The sequence below is a fragment of the Pleurodeles waltl genome, chromosome 7 (assembly GCF_031143425.1).
Source record: "Pleurodeles waltl isolate 20211129_DDA chromosome 7, aPleWal1.hap1.20221129, whole genome shotgun sequence".
NCBI classification, from domain to species: Eukaryota; Metazoa; Chordata; class Amphibia; order Caudata; family Salamandridae; genus Pleurodeles; species Pleurodeles waltl.
In genome coordinates this window covers 781,904,123-781,925,075 of record NC_090446.1, presented here as the reverse complement: position 1 = coordinate 781,925,075, position 20,953 = coordinate 781,904,123, and the positions used below count along the sequence as shown (strand labels likewise).

The window sequence follows — 20,953 nt, the reverse complement described above, 5'->3', positions numbered from 1 at the left end:
TGACCCTTCTCAGTGATTCTGGCTTCACTATCTATGCCCCAAATCCTCATCTCATTCCCACACAGAGGTTGAACTTCATAGGAGTGAAGCAAGCACAATCTTTATGAATGCTTCTCCTTTTCCATGAAAGATTGCAGATATTAAAGAGACGATTATGATGTTTCTGGCTCAGACACCGATCCCATTGCATGATTGCCTCTTGCAATCCTTTTAGTGTTGCCAGCCAGATGGCAAACAATGGGCCTTCACTGCTGCCTGACTGCCTGAGAAAACAGTGCCTCATACATTAGGGGAGCTTTTCATATCAGCTGAAGATAAACAATCCGGATCTGCACTGATGGATGTATACTCCATCTGTTGATGGGTTTTCCCTTCAAACCTTTGTGGTTGCAGGCTACCATAGTTATGGATGCCTCCTTGTTGGACTGAGTGATCGCCTGGGTCACATCAAAGTGCAGGGCTGTCCGCACAGCACTTATTCATAAAAGAGTTGAAGCTGCATGCAATCTGCCTAATTAAGAAGGCCTCCCTCCTATCCATCACTTCAGGAAGTGCTATTCAAGTCCTATTGGGTAAGGCCACCAACAACACTTATATCAACAGACAGGGCAGTGTGAGCTCTTGGATCAGGAGACTACACCGCTGTCACAGTTAGTTCAGTCTTCCCACTTGCTGCTTATCACCACAAGCACCCTCTGTGTGAGGATGGATGCTGTGAACAGTCTGTCTTTGGAGAAGTATGGGTTAGAACATTATTCGGGGGGGGGGGGGGCAGACATTATCTCCAGATTGGGATATCTGTGCATGGATTCTTCCGCCATGACCCAGAATAGATGTTGCTAGCTTTAAGCCATGCACTTCCCTCTGAATGGTTCCCTGGACGATGCATTCAGTTAGCCACAGGGTCTCCTTTATGCTTTAGCAACCAACACTGTTTTTGTGCCTACAATAGATGTAAAATTTTGAATTGCTACTCATATCTCTCCTTCCTTTTCCTCTGTTGCATCAGGTGGGCCTAGTTATGCAGCAGTATGGTCTGGTTTCCAGTTATAATCCCCTGCTGCACATATGGAGATTGAGTGGTGATGCCTAGAAACATTCACCCTGACGCCCAAGGTTGTGGACGTCCTATTGGCTTCCAACACACCCGCCGGCTGCGACTAGTGTAGAAAGTTAGTTGGCTGCTGCTTCTGCCTTCATGTATCTCCCTGATTAGTCTTTGTTGTACAAGTCTCACAAGTTGTGTGTTTTCTGCTCTACTTGTTTCCTCCCACATCCCATTTTCCACCGTGGGGTTTAAAACTCATTGTTGATAACAAGGTTTGTAGTATGTATAGCTGTAGTTACGTCTGATCTGCATACTGTTATCAACTAGCATTGGGCCCAGACGTTCCAACTTGTTTTTATTTGAAGAAGTTAGTCAAAGAACCTTGTTTCCATATTCCACAATGTACAAGGTAGGCTCTACTTAACATTTTCATCTGCTACCTGGTTTGGACATTTTGATTACTTAACTCGGAAACCAACATGTTTTCGCTGACTTTGGGACCAGCTCATCAAGATTTTAGGACTAAAAATTAAGAAGGCCAACAAACTTCTCTCCCCAGCACTGCTGTGTCCTCGGCGATTCCTGGTTGGCTGCCCTTGGCGTCTCACAACCCAACTTCCTGCATCGAGCAGCAGTTCAACAGCCTTAAAGAAAATATTGGTCGTATCATCGGAGAATGCCTAGGCAAGCGTGCTATGGAACGTACGCCCTTCCATTTCTGCCCTACATACAACACCAAATACCTGTGGTTGGACGGGCACAGTGTATGCTACTTTTTCCCCTGACCGTCACAAAGCCTCCTGCAAATTCTGCATTGCCCTTCAATGCAAAAAGACATGTAGATAGGTTCTATAGTGAAAGACACTGGGTCAACCCTCACCTGAAACACTTGACATCTTCTGGGAACAGGACCTTCAGTGGCAAGGAACAGGTAGGCCCTTTGACGCTTCCGGGAGCACAGGGCACACAGTCCTGAGACATTCTCCTCTAGCACCTCCAAGGAAATAACAGGCTCCAACTCCAAAACCTTCTAAGGCGGTGCAGTGCTCCTGGGGAAGTCTGACACAGGTGACACCCCATCTGATCCGCACTTGCTGGCAGTGGTAATGTAGGGTTTTACAACATTGAGTTCCACACCATACCCCTCAACATCCCGTCACACTACCACATCCTCAGTTAAGACAACCTCCAGTTTCTGAAAGACCCCTGTGAAGGGCGCTATAGAGCTGGCGCCTCTAAATCTTCAAGGCAAAGGCGTGTACTCCCTGCACTTTCTAATTTTAAAAAAGAGACTATTCCCTTCCTGCAGTCCATGACCACCCTACAGGATGTTTTCCCACTGCTGTGACAAGAGTTCATGCTTGCTGTGAACCTAAAAGAAACCTCTTTTCATATCTCCATCGACTCGATCCACCACTGGTACCAGTGCCTCCAGTTTGTGAAATATGGGCAGCACTACCAGTCCAAAGTTGAAGACCTTTGAAGTCACTACATCTCTAAGAATGTCCACAAACTGACTAGTAGTGGTTTCCCGGTAGCTGCTCAATCACCAGCCATATCTTTCCGTGCTTAGACAACTGGCTGAGAATGTGCAGCAGCAAACAACCATGTCTAGCACTCCCGTCGACTGTGGTGCCCCTTCTCCACAACCAAGGGTTTACCATCAATACCAAGAAGTCTTACATTCATCCCCAACAAATCCTACCCTTCCTATGTTCCATCCTAAGTGCTGTTACAGGGAAACTGTACCCCAACCAGCAGAGGGTGATGGCATCCCAACAGCTGCAGCCTCTTTTTCAGGCAGGAGGTCCTCTTTCTGTAAGCACTGTAATGAAGCGTGGAGATGATGGCCCCATGAGCTTGCACAATAAGTTAACGCTCAGACCCAACTTTCTAACTGAACTTCAGGGTTAACTCTGAGATGCAGGCCCAGGACAGTTGAACAGCAATGTGGCACCCGAGGTCCTAGAGTTTGATAAACTCCACTTGCTAGAGAAGTGTATGCTTATACTACTTTTGCAGAGTATACCCACCACATATGCATGCTAAACAGCCAAACAGAAAACATTTTACAACTACTGCATCTTAGAGTGAATATACCCCATTGAGGTATTGTAGGACGTTGGCTCTGTATACACCATCTCAAAGTAAGAAATAGTGTGCAGAGTTCAAGGGTTCCTCTTAGAGGTAAGAGGTAAGATATTGGCAAAATTAGATAATTCCAATGCTCTGTTTTGTGGTAGTGTGGTCGAGCAGTAGGCTTATCGGAGGGTAGTGTTAAGCATTTGTGGTACACACACAGGCAATAAATGAGGAACACACACTCAGACAACACCAGGCCAATACTTTTTATATAGAAAAATATATTTCGTAATTTATTTTAGAACCACAAGATTCAAGATTTGAAGTAAATACATAAAATGCAAGGTACTCCACATAGGTAAGTTAGGAACTTTGAATTCGAGCAGTAACATACACAGTTTTAGTTAAAATGGCAATAAGCTATTTTAAGAGTGGCCACAGTGCAAAAATCAACAGTTCCTGGGGGAGGTAAGTATTGGTTAGTTTTTCTGGTAAGTAAGGCACTTACACGTTCAAGTTCCTGGGCATAGGCAGCCCACCGTTGGTGGTTCAAGCCAACCCCAAAGTCACAGCACCAACAACACAGGGCCGGTCAGGTGCAGAGGTCAAAGGAGGGCCCAAAACACACAGGTGCCTATGAAGGTCAGGGGTGCTCCGGTTCCAGTCTGCCTACAGGTAAGTACCTGTGTCTTCGGAGGGCAGACCAGGGGAGTTTTGTAGAGCACTGGGGGGAGGGGGGGGTGGGGGGGGGAACACAAGTAAGCACACAAAACACACCCTCAGCGGCACAGGGGCGGCCGGGTGCAATGTGCAAAGCAGGTGTCAGGTTTTGTATAGGAATCAATGGAGGGACTTGGGGGTCTCTCTAGCGGTGCAGGCAGGGCACAGGGGGGCTTCTCGGGCCAGCCACTGGCTGGGCTATGCAGAGGGTCGCCTGATGGTCACTCCTGCATTGAAGTTCGGTTCCTTATGGTCCTGGGGTCTGCGGTTGCAGTGCTTGGTCCAGGCGTCGGGTTCCTTGTTACAGACAGTCGCGGTCAGGGGGAGCCTCTGGATTCTCTCTGCATTTGTCGCTGTGAGGTCCAGGGGGGTCGTCTCGGGCTACTCACGAGGTTGTAGTCGCCTGGGAGTCCTCCCTGTAGTGTTGGTTCTCTGGAGCTTGAGCTGGAGGCGTCGGGTGCAGAGGGTGAAGTCTCACACTTCCAGCAGGAAGAGTGAGTTCTTTAAAAGTTGCTTCTTTGTTGCAAAGATGTTGCTGTGGGTGAACAGTGCTGCTGTTCCTGGGATTTTCTTGGTCCTTCGGGTTTCAGGGCAGTCCTCTGACGCTTCAGAGGTCGCTGGTCCCTGTTGGATGCGTCGCTGTGCAGTTTGTTTCGAGTCAGGAGACAGGCCAGTAGGGCTGGGGCCAAAGCAGTTGCCCCCTCCCCTCCCTGAGCTAAAAGTGAGGGCAGTGACAGGAGGGGCTGGCATCTCCACTAGCTGGGATTCCCTGGGGTGCTGTAAGAAAAGGCATGAGCCTTTGAGGCTCACCGCCAGGTGTTACAGTTCCTGCGGGGGGGTGAGAAGCACCTCCACCCAGTGCAGGCTTTGTTTCTGTCCTCAGAGCACAAAGGCTCTCACCCCAGGGGGGAAGAAACTCATCTCAGTGGCAGGCTGGCACAGACCAGTCAGTCCTGCACTGAAGGATTGGGTAAAATACAGGGGGCATCTTCTAAGATGCCCTCTGTGTGCATTTTGTAATAAATCCAACACTGGCATCAGTGTGGGTTTATTATTCTTAGAAGTTTGATACCAAACTTCCCAGTATTTACTGTAGCCATTATGGAGCTGTGGAGTTCATTTTTGACAAACTCCCAGACCATATACTTAATATGGCCACACTGTACTTACAATGTCTAAGAATGGACTTAGACACTGTAGGAGCATATTGCTCATGCACATATGCCCTCACCTGTGGTGTAGTGCACCATGCCTTAGGGCTGTAAGGCCTGCTAGAGGGGTGATTTACCTATGCCACAGGCAGTATTTTGTGCGCATGGCATCCTGAGGGGGATGTCATGTCGACTTTGCCTTTTTCTCCCCACCAACACACACAATCTGCAATGGTAGTGTGCCTGTGTTAGGTGAGGGGTCCCTTAAGGTGGCATAACGTGCTGCAGCCCTTAGGGGCCTTCCTTGGTCACAGGGCCATTGGTACCACTGGTGCCTTTTACAACGGTCTTATCTGTGTGCCAGGGATGTCCCAATTGTGGAACAATATTACATTTTTAAGTGAAAGAACACTCGTGCTGGTGCCTGGTTAGCAGGGTCCCAGCACACCTCTCAGTCAAGTCAGCATCAATAACAGGCAAAAAGTGGGGGGTAACTGCAACAGTGAGCCATTTTCCTGCAGGTGTCTGCACAAGATATTATTTGCTACCTTTAACATTTACGAAAGGTAGGCCTATTATAGATCTCAATATGTTTCCACTTAGCTTCCATCGCAGCAGACATGCAAAACAGGAAACTTGTCCCACTTTAAAATCCTTGTGGTGAAGGGCTTCATAGAGGGGCTTAAGAGAGTGATGTCTCCAGTCCTATCACTTGCAGTTTCTGTCATAAATGTTTGCATTCCTGATAACAGTACCCTCTCTCAGCTATTAGCAAGTTGTAACCGGAATCTTTCATTCAGGTCCACAAGGACCATAAATCCTAGAAGTAACACCTTCTCTAAATTAGGCATTGCACAATGCATCAATAAGTGCATCTAAATTTGCTAAGCCAAGGCAAAGCTTGTACTCCGTGTCTCCCAACCCCATCTTCCCCACCTCGGCACACTAAACATGCGCAAAAGGAATCCAGCATGGTTTTCTTGGGTAACATCCCAATAGCCAAACCTGTCAACTGACCAACACCACCCATATTAACTAAATAATATTGTGTGGATATTCTAGTTGCCAACATGCCATTCAGCACCTTCTATGGTCCCATCTTCATCACATCCTGAATAGTCAAAGCTGTATAGCAGCACATGTTACTGGATAGATGATGGGGAAATATTTACAGATCTACTGTGGCAAGTGGAGAATATTCATCAGGTGAGGTATCTTCAGGACGATCTGGTATCCACCAGAAATATAATTATCAAAGGTTAGTAGATTGCCCTTCTCATCACTGTATGATGTCTTTAGAATGGTATGGGGATTGCTCACAACCTTTGCCCAAGATAGCAAATACTTTTCTGTTCTTGTCATGACATTGTCCATAGTATTTGTTTACAGGGATTAATTAAAATGGCAGTGACCCGACCTCAGAGGCAGGTTACAGAACGTTTTGTGTAACTGGCAAGGTGCTCCCGAAAACAACAGATCCTATGTTAGATGGTATGACTTTTCCTTAAATGCCAGATAAGACAAACATCTGTTTTACTGCTTCAGAAGTCAAGCGCTGTAGACGGGGACTTGAATTGTTCATTCTTCTTTACTTATTTGATCATTTAGCAAGTAGCTACCTAGGTGACCCTTGCTTATCTTTGCTGCCTCAGTTCAAGTTCGGTCAATATTTTACGTACCAGTGTGCCTGCAACTTCATGTTGAATCATAACAGATTACTCAGAGAGCTTTTTTCTGCTATTTCTGAGCCCCTTTGCAGATAAAAAGCATCCATTTTTACAGCCTGTGCAATTATTTGCTCTGTGCCAGGGTAGGATATCAAAGTAATTTGTGACCGCCATCTACGACAATTTTAAAACCTAGATGTGTAAACTTAAAGAATGAATATTTTTTGCGAAGAATGTATTGCAAATGTCTGAGACACCCATATTATTATAAAGATAAATGTTAGCATACGTTAAGAATGCCAGCAGCGTATATATTTGAACACATCTAGATTGAACACCAGTTGTTATGTTCTTTCTTCTATTTATTTTCAGGGTCTACCAATTTCCATGTATGCTGGCACTGTAATACCTTCAAATTCTTTGTTGACTGATGGTCAAGGTGGCCCATTGTTTAACGGGCTGCATGCTGCAGACCCTGCATGGAGTCCTGTCATAAAAGTTGTTCCTAACGTGGCAGAATGTACTGATCCGCAGCAGGTGACATAGGATTATGTAACTTATTCTTCATGATTGCATTCTTCCCAAGACATGCCTGTTGCCACTGAAATTAATTTGTTTAATTGAACTTTTAGCCTGAAATTGTACTGTAGTGGATGTTCGTAGTTTGCTAGCTTGCACTTAATACTCTATTATTTTTGTTGTGGCTATGTATTCCATTTTATCTGATAGACTTCTAGCTGCAGATTACTTCCCTTAGAATTATCCCCAGGCGTCAGACTGGATCCGGAAGACTTTGTGAACAGTGTAGGAAAGTAGGATCTTTCTGACATTGGTTGCCCCCACTTTTTGCCTGGTGTCAGTATGTTTTGACTGTATTACACTGGGATTCTGGTAACCAGGACCCCAGTGTTGGTGTTTTCTCCCCTAAATCTGGTTTGTAAGTACTTCTTACACCTCAGAATTTACATACTGGGGTACTCCTGTATGCCTATATATATATATATATACATATATATATATATATATATATATATATGTGTGTTCAATGGCATGTGTAGCTGCAGATACACATGCTTTGCACATCCCGCCATCATCTAGTGTTGGGCTCGGAGTGTTACAAGTTGTTTTTCTTCGAAGAAGTCTTTTTCGAGTCACGCGATCGAGGGACTCCTCCCCTTTCGGCTCCATTGCGCATGGGCGTCGACTCCATCTTAAATTGGGTTTTTTCCGCCATCGGGTTCGGACGGGTTCCTTTTCGCTCCGTGTTTCGGTTCGGAAAGATAGTTAAAATCTCGGAAAATTCGACGGTATTGTTTGCGTTCGGTATCGGGTTAGTTACAACAGATCGACACCGACTTTTGAAGAGCTCCAGTGGCCCTTCGGGTTTTTTTTCGATCCCCCGTCGGGGCCTGGTCGGCCCGGCCACGTGTCTCTTCAAGGCTGATGGAACAGACCCCATTCCGCTTCTGCCCCAAATGCCACAACAAGTATCCGTATACAGATCAGCACCTGGTCTGTAACTTGTGTTTGTCTCCAGAACACAAAGAAGATACTTGTGAAGCCTGTCGAGCGTTTCGGTCGAGGAAGACACTAAGAGACCGAAGAGCAAGAAGACTGCAAATGGCGTCGGCGCCGACAGGACAAAGACACTTGGAGGAGGAAGAAGAAACCTTCTCCATCCAGGACTTGAACTCGGAAGAGCTCGATCCCGAAGAGACGCCTAAAACCGTGAGTAAGACGTCGACACACAAAACTCACGAGAAGACCACAAAAGCCCAGGGGACACAACCGCCAGCAGGCCATGGCTTAACCCGAAAAATAGGTGACCGACCATCGGCACCGAAAAAGGGCACGCATGTGTCGAAGTCATCCGACTCCGGTCGAGATACCGGCACACAGCAAACTCGAGCCCGAGACAGCGGGACCGAGCAAGTTCGACACCGAGAGGGCGGCACCGAAACAAGTGGGCACCGAGAGACCGGGACGCCGAAAATAAAGAAGGTGTCGTCCGAGCTGAAAAAGGCTAACGAAAAGATTTCCATTCTGAAACATCCAGCCTCGGAACCGAAATCAGGTTCCTACACAGAGGAACAGGGACTGTCCTCCCAAATGCAAGGACATAAGTTCGGACAAGAACTACAGTCAATAGAGCCAGACTACACTCAGAGAAGGCTCCACATCCAAAAGGACACAGGGAAGATAGGTACTCTTCCCCCAATTAGGATGAAAAGAAGACTTGCCTTTCAAGAAAAGGACAAACAGCCACAGGCAAAGGAGGCAAAACAAACAACACCGCCACCATCCCCACCACCATCAACGCACACATCACCGGTAGCCACTCCACCACTGATGCAATCCCCAACTCATACTGGAATGAGTCAGGATGATCCCGACGCAAGGGATCTTTATGATGCGCCAGTGTCAGATAACAGCCCAGACTGTTACCCAGCGAGGCCGTCGCCACCTAAGGACAGTACAGCTTATACACAGGCGGTGTCAAGAGCAGCTGCATTTCATAACGTCACCTTGCATGCAGAACCTATTGAGGATGACTTTTTGTTTAATACACTATCCTCGACTCATAGCCAATACCAAAGCTTACCTATGCTACCCGGAATGCTAAAACACTCCAAACAGGTGTTTCAGGAGCCTGTGAAGGGCAGGGCCATAACTACAAGAGTAGAAAAAAATACAAGCCACCGCCAACAGACCCTGTATATATCATGCAGCAATTAACACCAGACTCTGTGGTAGTAGGGGCAGCTCGCAAAAGAGCAAACTCTCACACCTCAGGAGACGCACCACCTCCAGACAAGGAGAGTCGCAAGTTCGACGCTGCGGGGAAAAGGGTTGCAGCACAAGCTGCCAACCAATGGCGTATTGCCAACTCACAGGCACTGCTGGCAAGATATGATAGGGCTCATTGGGACGAAATGCAACATTTCATTGAACACTTACCCAAGGAGTTCCAGAAGAGGGCGCAACAAGTGGTGGAGGAAGGACAAAGTATCTCAAATAATCAGATACGGTCAGCAATGGATGCAGCAGATACAGCTGCTAGGACAGTAAATACAGCAGTAACCATAAGGAGACACGCATGGTTGCGTACGTCAGGATTCAAGCCGGAAATACAACAAGCCGTGCTTAATATGCCTTTTAACGGACAGCAGTTGTTTGGGCCGGAGGTGGACACTGCTATCGAAAAACTTAAAAAAGACACTGATACGGCCAAAGCCATGGGCGCACTCTACTCCCCACAGATTAGAGGCACATTTCGCAAAACGCAGTTTAGAGGGGGGTTTCGAGGACAAACTACAGAACCCACAACCTCACAAAGAAGGCCCACTTATCAGAGCCAATATCAGCGGGGAAGTTTTCGGGGACAATATAGAGGGGGACAATTCCAAAAGAGTAGAGGGAAGTTCCAAAGTACCAAAACTCCTCAAAACAAGCAGTGACTTCCACGTCACAAATCCCCAACACCTAACACCTGTGGGGGGGAAGACTAACAAAGTTTTACAAACATTGGGAGGAAATAACAACAGACACTTGGGTCCTAGCAATTATCCAGCATGGTTATTGCATAGAATTTCTCAAATTCCCTCCAAACGTCCCACCGAAAACACACAATATGTCAAAACAACACATGGATCTTCTAGGACTAGAGGTCCAAGCGTTGCTACAAAAAGGAGCAATAGAATTAGTACCAATTCAACAGAAAGGAACAGGAGTTTACTCTCTGTACTTTCTCATACCCAAAAAGGACAAGACTCTAAGACCCATAGTAGATCTCAGAACATTAAATACCTTCATCAAATCAGATCACTTTCACATGGTGACATTACAGGACGTAATCCCACTGCTCAAACAACAAGACTACATGACAACACTAGACCTAAAGGATGCATACTTCCATATACCGATACATCCTTCACACAGAAAGTACTTAAGGTTTGTATTCCAAGGGGTACATTACCAATTCAAAGTGTTGCCATTCGGGATAACAACTGCGCCAAGAGTTTTTACAAAATGCCTGGCAGTAGTAGCTGCTCATATCAGAAGGCAGCAAATACATGTGTTCCCGTACCTAGACGATTGGTTAATCAAAACGAACACGCAAGAACGGTGTTCACAACACACAAAGTATGTCATAGAAACCCTCCACAAACTAGGTTTCTCACTCAACTACACAAAGTCACACCTTCAGCCGTGTCAAACACAGCAATACTTAGGGGCGACAATCAACACAATAAAAGGGATTGCCACTCCAAGTCCGCAAAGGGTACAGGCATTTCACAATGTAATACAGGCCATGTATCCAAAACAAAAGATACAAGTCAAGATGGTGATGAAACTACTAGGCATGATGTCCTCATGCATAGCCATTGTCCCAAACGCAAGATTGCACATGCGGTCCTTACAACAGTGCCTAGCATCACAATGGTCACAGGCACAGGGTCAACTTCTAGATCTAGTGTTGATAGACCGCCAAACATACACCTCGCTTCAATGGTGGAATATAAATTTAAACCAAGGGCGGCCTTTCCAAGACCCAGTGCCTCAATACCTAATAACGAGAGATGCCTCCATGATAGGGTGGGGAGCACACCTCAACCAACACAGCATCCAAGGACAATGGGACACTCAGCAGAGACAGTTTCACATAAATCACTTAGAACTACTGGCATTGTTTCTAGCGTTGAAAGCATTTCAACCTATAATAAGACACAAACACATTATTGTCAAAGCAGACAACATGACAACGATGTATTATCTGAACTAACAAGGAGGAACACACTCAACACAGTTGTGTCTCCTGGCACAAAGTATATGGCATTGGGCGATTCACAACCACATTCGCCTAATAGCACTGTATATTCCAGGGATTCAGAATCAGTTAGCAGACCATCTCTCTCGGGATCACCAGCAGATCCACGAATGGGAGATTCACCCCCAAATAATAAACACCTACTTCCAAAGATGGGGAACACCACAAATAGACCTATTTGCAACAAAAGAAAACGCAAAATGCCAAAACTTCGCATCCAGATACCCACAGGATCAGTCTCAGGGCAATGCATTATGGATGAGTTGGTCAGGGATATTTGCATACGCTTTTCCCCCTCTCCCACTCCTTCCATATCTGGTAAACAAATTGAGTCAAAACAAACTCAAACTCATACTAATGGCACCAACTTGGGCAAGACAACCTTGGTATACAACACTACTAGACCTCTCGGTAGTGCCTCATGTCAAACTACCAAACAGACCAGATCTGTTAACCCAACACAAACAACAGATCAGACACCCAAATCCAACATCGCTAAATCTAGCAATTTGGCTCCTGAAGTCTTAGAATTCGGACATCTGGACCTCACACAGGAATGTATGGAGGTCATAAAACAAGCTAGGAAACCAACCACAAGACATTGCTATGCAAATAAATGGAAAAGATTTGTTTATTACTGCCATAATAAACAAATATAACGCTTACACGCATCTGCTAAACACATCGTCAGCTACCTACTGCACTTACAAAAGTCAAAGCTAGCTTTTTCATCTATTAAAATTCATCTCACCGCTATTTCAGCTTATCTGCAAATTACGCATTCAACATCACTATTTAGGATCCCAGTCATAAAAGCTTTTATGGAGGGTCTGAAAAGAATTATCCCACCAAGGATGCCACCAGTTCCTTCGTGGAACCTTAACATTGTCTTAACACGGCTCATGGGTCCACCGTTTGAACCCATGCACTCATGTGAAATACAATACTTAACATGAAAGTAGCATTTCTAATTGCCATCACATCTCCAAGAAGAGTAAGTGAGATACAAGCATTTACCATACAAGAACCATTTATTCAAATACACAAGCATAAAGTAGTTTTACGAACAAATCCTAAGTTCTTACCAAAAGTCATATCACCGTTCCACTTGAATCAAACGGTAGAACTACAAGTGTTCTTTCCAGAGCCAGATTCTGTAGCTGAAAGAGCACTACATGCATTAGACATCAAAAGAGCGTTAATGTACTACATTGACAGAACAAAACAAATTCGAAAAACGAAACAATTGTTCGTTGCTTTCCAAAAACCTCATACAGGAAACCCAATATCCAAACAAGGCATTGCTAGATGGATAGTTAAATGCATTCAATCCTGTTATCTCAAAGCAAAAAGAGAACTGCCTATAACACCAAAGGCACACTCCACTAGAAAGAAAGGTGCTACCATGGCCTTTCTAGGAAACATTCCAATGACTGAAATATGTAAGGCAGCCACATGGTCTACGCCTCACACGTTTACCAAACACTACTGACTGCGTGGATGTGTTAACAGCACAACAAGCCACAGTAGGACAAGCAGTACTAAGAACTTTGTTCCAAACAACTTCAACTCCTACAGACTGAACCACCGCTTTTGGGAGGATAACTGCTTACTAGTCTATGCAAAGCATGTGTATCTGCAGCTACACATGCCATCGAACGGAAAATGTCACTTACCCAGTGTACATCTGTTCTTGGCATGAGACGCTGCAGATTCACATGCACCCGCCCGCCTCCCCGGGAGCCTGTAACCGTTTGAAGTTGATCTTGAACATTTGTAAATATATCACTTTAAACCACATTATGTACATACATACTTACTCCATTGCATGGGCACTATTACTATAATACACAACTCCTACCTCACCCTCTGCGGGGAAAACAATCTAAGATGGAGTCGACACCCATGCGCAATGGAGCCAAAAGGGGAGGAGTCCCTCGATCGCGTGACTCGAAAAAGACTTCTTCGAAGAAAAACAACTTGTAACACTCCGAGCCCAACACTAGATGGCGGGATGTGCAAAGCATGTGAATCTGCAGCGTCTCATGCCATGAACAGATGTACACTGGGTAAGTGACATTTTCCATATATATATATATATATATATATATATTAGTAGTTAGGAACCCAGGGCATTGGTACACCAGGGGTCCCCCATGGGCTGTAGCATGTATTATGCCACCCATGGGAGCTCATGGAGTGTGCCTACAGGCCTGCCATTGTAGCCTGTGTGAAATGGTGCACGCACCTTTCACCCTAGGTATAAAGTTTACCTTATATCGTGGTCACTGCACTTTGACCCTGTTAGCCACCCAAAAGGAAGGCTCTTCAGCACAAGGGCAGGGTGCATGGCTTTAAGTGTGAGGGTACTCCTGCATGAAGAGAGGAACTAATACAAACCCTAGACTCAATTTTCTGGGCTTTGGAAGTGCATGGAAACCATTTTAAGGTCTGTAGTGGACACTGGTCAATATGAAATGTCCAACTACATTATGGTTTCTCCAAACCTAGTTATGTTTGGTACCAAACATATTGGAATCATGCAACTACACTGGTTCTGGTGTTAGTTGCATGATAACATGTAACTTGGGGGTTCCTTAGAGGATCCTCCCTGTCTGCCTGTTCAGCCTTGCAGGGCCTGTGTGCAAGCCAGTGCTGCCGCTGACCCCAAACACTGTTCTGCCCTTCTGCTGCCGAGTTTGATTAAGAACAAACTATTTCCTTTAGAGGAGAGGTGTTTGGCCTCTTTCCTTTAGAAATGGGTGTCTCAGGGAGAGGGTGGTGGTGCTCCATAGCACCACCAGACTTCTTTAAAGGGCACATTTGGTGCATTTCTGCTAAAACTGGTTTCTTCCCATGCAGGAGCCCTAAGACTCCTGCTCTTGCACAAAACATGCAAAGGGCAGAAAAGTGATCACCCCCCCCTGTGCAGCACCTCCCTTAGGGAGGTGATCAGAGCTGTGCTAGGTGGGCACTTTATTCTTCCATCTTGGAAGGAGAATGGGCACTGGCCCCTTGGAGCAGCTGACTGGTCAGTCCAGCTTAGTGTTGTCCCTAACACCTCCTCCCCCCCCCCCCCCCCCCCCCCCCCCCCCCACCCCCCCCAATAGGTTGGTCACCACCCAAGTCATCCAACCCCTAAAGACATTCGCCCTTGGAGTGAAGGAGTCACTCCCCTGCAGCTTCAGGCACCTCAACATCTATGACCGGTTTGTGGATTCTGCTGTTCCATGGACTCCTCAAGGCTCTGCAGCACAGGTGGTGATTATGTGTCTCTCTAGAGGTCTGACCTGTCTACTTTGCAACGGGGGAGATGGTGGTCCCTCGTTGGAGCTGCTGGGATGGAAACCCTGTGCACCACGTCTGTTGTAGTTACCAAGGCTTGTTGGCTGTTAAGCACAAAGCATCACACAGCTCCAAGACTGACTTCTTCCCTGCAACCTCTGCAACGTTGGCATCCATCTTCTTTGTGCTGCTGAGGCCTACTATTGACTCCTTGTGCTTGCTGCCAGAGGGTCCTCCTGGGGTCTCCATCGATTATTGCTGGCTCTCCTCACTGCTGAGGGCTGGTCTTGACTTACATGTAAAGGTTGAGTCCCTCTGACTTTGCTGGTCTCATTTACTGCAACTTTTTAGCAACTCTTCTCTTGCATTTGCTAAGGCTTTTCGGTGGTCCTGCTGACCTCTGATCCTGCTGCAATCGACAACCGGTGTGGCACAGATCATGGGATGGCTCCTGGGATCCTTCTGCATCACCTGGACGCCGAAGCTTCATCTTCACGACAACCATCCAACTGACCAGCATCCACAAGAAGGGGGTGCACTGCCCACTTGCACCCCCGGACGCCTCCTGGTGGTTTGGACAATGTCTCCTCTCTCCAGAGGTGCTCTTTGTCCAGAATCCCCACCTGGGTTCCACCGACCTTATCCACGGGTCACTGCAGCAGCTGGACATCTGAGGCCCCCATTGACTTCATTGGGAGGTTCCGACCTGAATTCCCCCTGTGCACCCAGGCTACTTGGTGTAGGTACTCCTCTTTTCTGGGTATCCACGGGGGGGCACTCTTGAACCTTCCTTGTTCCAATGGGTTTCCTCGGGGTCCTGTGGGGAAGGGTCAATTTCCAAACTTTTCCTAACTGCAACATAACCAATTTTATCCTATGGGACACCCGACACTAGATAACACTTCTGCACTTGGGCTCCTGGGGAATTCCTGCTACTTATCTTTGTTATCTGAATACTTCCCCAGTCCTCAGAATTCTTGAGTAACAGTCTTAGTCAGCTGTGACTTTACTTACCCATTTTTTTTTAGTATATGGTTCCTTTCCATCCATCCACCCGCCCAACACCGACCCAACCCCCCATAGGGACCCATGTTATTATATGCTTGTTCCTACCTGTTTTGAAGTATATTTTTGTATGTTCATATCTCCAGTTAGGAGATACACCATACTTAGTTCAGTGCTTGTGTGTTAATAAATAATACTTATGTTCGATGGCATCTGTCGCTGTAGATACGCATGTTTTGCAATAGCTCGCCATCTGGTGTTGGGCCGGAGTGTTACAAGTTGTTTTTCTTCAAAGAAGTGTTTCGAGTCACGGGACCGAGTGACTCCTCCTTTTGTCTCCATTGCGCATGGGCGTCGACTCCATCTTCGATTGTTTTTTTTCCGCCATCGGGTTCGGACGTGTTCCTGTCGCTCCGAGTTTCGGAACGGAAAATTAGCTAATTTCGGAAGATTTTCGTCGGTATTGTTGCGTTCGGGATCGGCGTACTTAGATTCAACACCGCATCGAAGATCGAAGAGCTCCGGTGCCCTTCGGGGTAGTTTTTCGATCCCCCGTCGGGGCCTGGTCGGCCCGACCGCGTGCTGAAGAACGCCGATGGAACGGACCCCGTTCCGTTTCTGCCCCAAATGCCACAATAAATACCCCTATACAGACCAACACTTGGTCTGTAACCTGTGCCTGTCACCTGAGCACAGTGAAGACACCTGCGAGGCCTGTCGTGCGTTCCGGTCCCGAAAGACACTCCGAGACCGTCGAGCCAGAAGACTTCAGATGGCGTCCGCGCCGACAGCCCACCGAGAGTTCGAGGAGCAGGAAGAGGAAGGTACCTTCTCGATCCAAGAATCGGACTCCGAAGGATTCGACGATACACAAACCGTGAGTAAGACGTCGAAAACCACACAGAGGAAGATTTACAAGGCCCAGGGGACGCCACTGCCATCAGGCCATGGCTCCACCCATAAATTCGGTGACCGACCGTCGGCACCGAAAAAGGCCCAAACAGTGCCGAGATCGTCCGACTCCGGTCGAGACACCGGCACGCAGCCTTCTCGGGACCGAGAAAGTGCTGGAGACAAGCCTCGACACCGAGATGCCGGTGTGGACACGGCTCGACGCCGAGACAGCGGCACCGAAGAAGATCGACGCCGAGAGGTTTCGGCACCGAAAAAGAAAAAAGTCACCTCGGAGCCGAAAAAACACGCAGACAGGGTTTCGGTGCCGAAACAAACTGCAAGCGACCCAGCTTCAGGCTCTTATACAGAAGAGCACTCGCTAACCTCCCAAATGCAAAAGCATAGGTTTGAGGAAGAGCTACAATCAACTGATGTGGACCATACGCAAAAGCGTATCTTCATACAGCAGGGGACAGGAAAAATAAGCACCCTTCCCCCCATTAGGAGAAAGAGAAGGTTGGAGTTCCAAACTGAACAGACACCACAACCAAAAGTGGTGAAAAGAGTTACCCCACCACCCTCTCCTCCGCCCGTGATTAACGTCTCACCAGCACGAACTCCATCACACTCCCCAGCTCACACCACCATAAGCCAGGGTGACCAAGATCAAGACACATGGGACCTATACGACGCCCCAGTGTCAGATAACAGTCCGGAGGCATACCCTACGAAGCCATCTCCACCAGAAGACAGCACCGCGTATTCTCAAGTGGTGGCTAGAGCAGCACAATTTCACAACATAAGCCTCCACTCAGAACAGGTCGAGGATGATTTTTTATTCAACACACTCTCCTCAACCCACAGCTCATACCAAAGCCTGCCTATGCTCCCTGGTATGCTCCGGCACGCGAAAGAAATCTTTAAGGAGCCGGTCAAAAGTAGGGCAATCACACCAAGGGTGGAAAAAAAGTATAAGGCGCCTCCTACAGACCCGGTTTTCATCACTACACAGCTGCCACCAGACTCTGTCGTTGTAGGAGCAGCTAGAAAAAGGGCCAACTCTCACACATCTGGAGATGCACCACCCCCAGATAAAGAAAGCCGCAAGTTCGATGCAGCTGGTAAAAGAGTCGCAGCTAATGCTGCAAACCAGTGGCGCATCGCGAACTCCCAGGCACTACTTGCGCGCTATGACAGAGCCCACTGGGACGAGATGCAACATCTCATTGAACATCTGCCCAAGGACTTACAAAATAGGGCAAAACAAGTGGTTGAGGAGGGACAGACCATTTCCAACAACCAGATCCGCTCCTCCATGGACGCTGCAGATACGGCTGCACGGACAATTAATACATCTGTAACTATCAGAAGGCATGCATGGCTCCGAACGTCTGGATTTAAACCAGAGATTCAACAAGCAGTTCTCAATATGCCTTTTAATGAAAAAGAACTGTTCGGTCCAGAAGTGGACACAGCGATTGAGAAACTCAAAAAAGATACGGACACTGCCAAAGCCATGGGCGCACTCTACTCCCCGCAGAGCAGAGGGAATTACAGCACATTCCGTAAAACACCCTTTCGAGGGGGGTTTCGGGGTCAGAGCACACAAGCCAGCACCTCACAAGCAACACCGTCCAGTTACCAGGGACAGTATAGAGGAGGTTTTCGGGGACAATATAGAGGAGGGCAATTCCCTAGAAATAGAGGAAGATTTCAGAGCCCCAAAACCCCTACTACTAAACAGTGACTCACATGTCACTCACCCCCTCCACACAACACCAGTGGGGGGAAGAATAAGTCATTATTACAAAGCATGGGAGGAAATCACTACAGACACTTGGGTTCTAGCAATTATCCAACATGGTTATTGCATAGAATTTCTACAATTCCCTCCAAACATACCACCAAAAGCACAAAATTTAACAACACACCATTCCAATCTCCTGGAGATAGAAGTGCAGGCACTATTGCAAAAGAATGCAATCGAATTAGTGCCAAACACACAAATAAACACAGGAGTTTACTCACTGTACTTTCTGATACCAAAGAAGGACAAAACGCTGAGACCAATCCTAGACCTCAGTAGTGAACACTTTCATCAAATCAGACCACTTTCACATGGTCACACTACAAGAAGTATTGCCATTGCTAAAACTACACGACTACATGGCAACTTTAGACCTCAAGGATGCTTATTTCCATATACCAATACACCCATCGCACAGGAAATACCTAAGGTTTGTATTCAAGGGAATACATTACCAATTCAAGGTACTGCCTTTCGGATTAACAACCGCACCAAGAGTCTTTACCAAATGTCTAGCGGTAGTCGCTGCACACATAAGAAGGCAGCAAATACATGTGTTCCCATATCTAGACGACTGGCTAATCAAGGCCCATTCGTTAATACAGTGCTCAAATCACACAAATCATATCATACAAACCCTCTTCAAACTAGGGTTCACCGTCAATTTCACAAAATCCAAAATTCTGCCGCGCAAGGTACAACAATACCTGGGAGCCATAATAGACACATCAAAAGGAGTAGCCACTCCAAGTCCACAAAGAATTCGAAATTTCAACACCATCATACAATGCATGTATCCAACACAAAAGATACACGCAAAGATGGTACTACAACTCCTAGGCATGATGTCTTCATGCATAGCCATTGTCCCAAACGCAAGACTGCACATGAGGCCCTTACAACAGTGCCTAGCATCACAATGGTCACAAGCACAGGGTCACCTTCTAGATCTGGTGTTAATAGACCGCCAAACTTACCTCTCGCTTCTGTGGTGGAACAACATAAATTTAAACAAAGGGCGGCCTTTCCAAGACCCAGTGCCACAATACGTAATAACAACAGATGCTTCCATGACAGGGTGGGGAGCACACCTCGATCAACACAGCATACAAGGACAATGGAACGTACATCAAGCAAAACTGCATATAAATCACCTAGAACTTCTAGCAGTTTTTCAAGCACTAAAAGCTTTCCAACCAATAATAGTTCACAAATACATTCTCGTCAAAACAGACAACATGACAACAATGTATTATCTAAACAAGCAAGGGGGGACGCACTCCACGCAGTTAAGCCTGCTAGCACAAAAGATTTGGCGTTGGGCAATTCACAACCAAATTCGCCTAATAGCACAATTTATACCAGGGATCCAAAATCAACTCGCAGACAATCTCTCTCGAGATCACCAACAGGTCCACGAATGGGAAATTCACCCCCAAATTCTGAACACTTATTTCAAACTCTGGGGAACACCTCAGATAGACTTGTTTGCGACAAGGGAGAACGCAAAATGCCAAAACTTCGCATCCAGATACCCACACAAACAGTCCCAAGGCAATGCCCTATGGATGAACTGGTCAGGGATATTTGCTTACGCTTTTCCTCCTCTCCCTCTCCTTCCTTACCTGGTAAACAAACTCAGTCAAAACAAACTCAAACTCATATTGATAGCACCAACTTGGGCAAGGCAACCCTGGTACACAACGCTGCTAGACCTATCAGTAGTACCCTGCATCAAATTGCCCAACAGGCCAGATCTGTTGACACAGCACAACCAAAAGATCAGACACCCAGATCCAGCATCGCTGAATCTAGCAATCTGGCTCCTGAAATCCTAGAATTCGGGCACTTACAACTTACACAAGAATGTATGGAAGTCATAAAACAAGCCAGAAGGCCATCCACCAGGCACTGCTATGCAAGTAAATGGAAGAGGTTTGTTTGCTACTGCCATATTAATCAAATACAACCATTACACACAACTCCAGAACATGTAGTGGGTTACTTGCTTCACTTACAAAAATCTAACCTGGCTTTCTCTTCCATTAAAATACACCTTGCAGCAATATCTGCATACCTGCAGACTACCTATTCAACTTCCCTATATAAGATACCAGTCATTAAAGCATTCATGGAGGGCCTTAGAAGAATTATACCACCAAGAACACCACCTGTTCCTTCATGGAACCTAAATGTTGTCCTAACTAGACTTATGGGTCCACCTTTTGAACCCATGCACTCCTGCGACATACAGTTCCTAACCTGGAAGGTGGCATTTCTCATCGCCATTACTTCCCTAAGACGAGTAAGCGAGATTCAGGCGTTTACAATACAGGAACCTTTTATACAACTACACAAGAATAAGGTCGTCCTAAGGACCAATCCTAAATTTTTGCCAAAGGTTATTTCACCGTTCCATCTAAATCAAACAGTGGAACTTCCAGTGTTCTTTCCACAGCCAGATAC

At 46.6% G+C, this 20,953-nt stretch overlaps 1 protein-coding gene across 3 annotated transcripts in view; it reads left to right on the top strand.

The window, feature by feature from the left end:
* ANKHD1 (ankyrin repeat and KH domain containing 1) overlaps window positions 1-20,953 on the top strand; it is an 896,896-nt gene that overhangs the window by 835,063 nt on the left and 40,880 nt on the right. For 2 of the 3 annotated variants that reach the window (XM_069199295.1, XM_069199294.1), the window contains exon 33: window positions 7,041-7,205. The exons of the other annotated variant lie outside the window; for it this stretch is intronic. In XM_069199295.1, coding sequence (XP_069055396.1) covers window positions 7,041-7,205 — 165 coding nt within the window. The remainder of the gene's footprint in view (window positions 1-7,040; window positions 7,206-20,953) is intronic. 3 annotated transcript variants of the gene reach the window in all.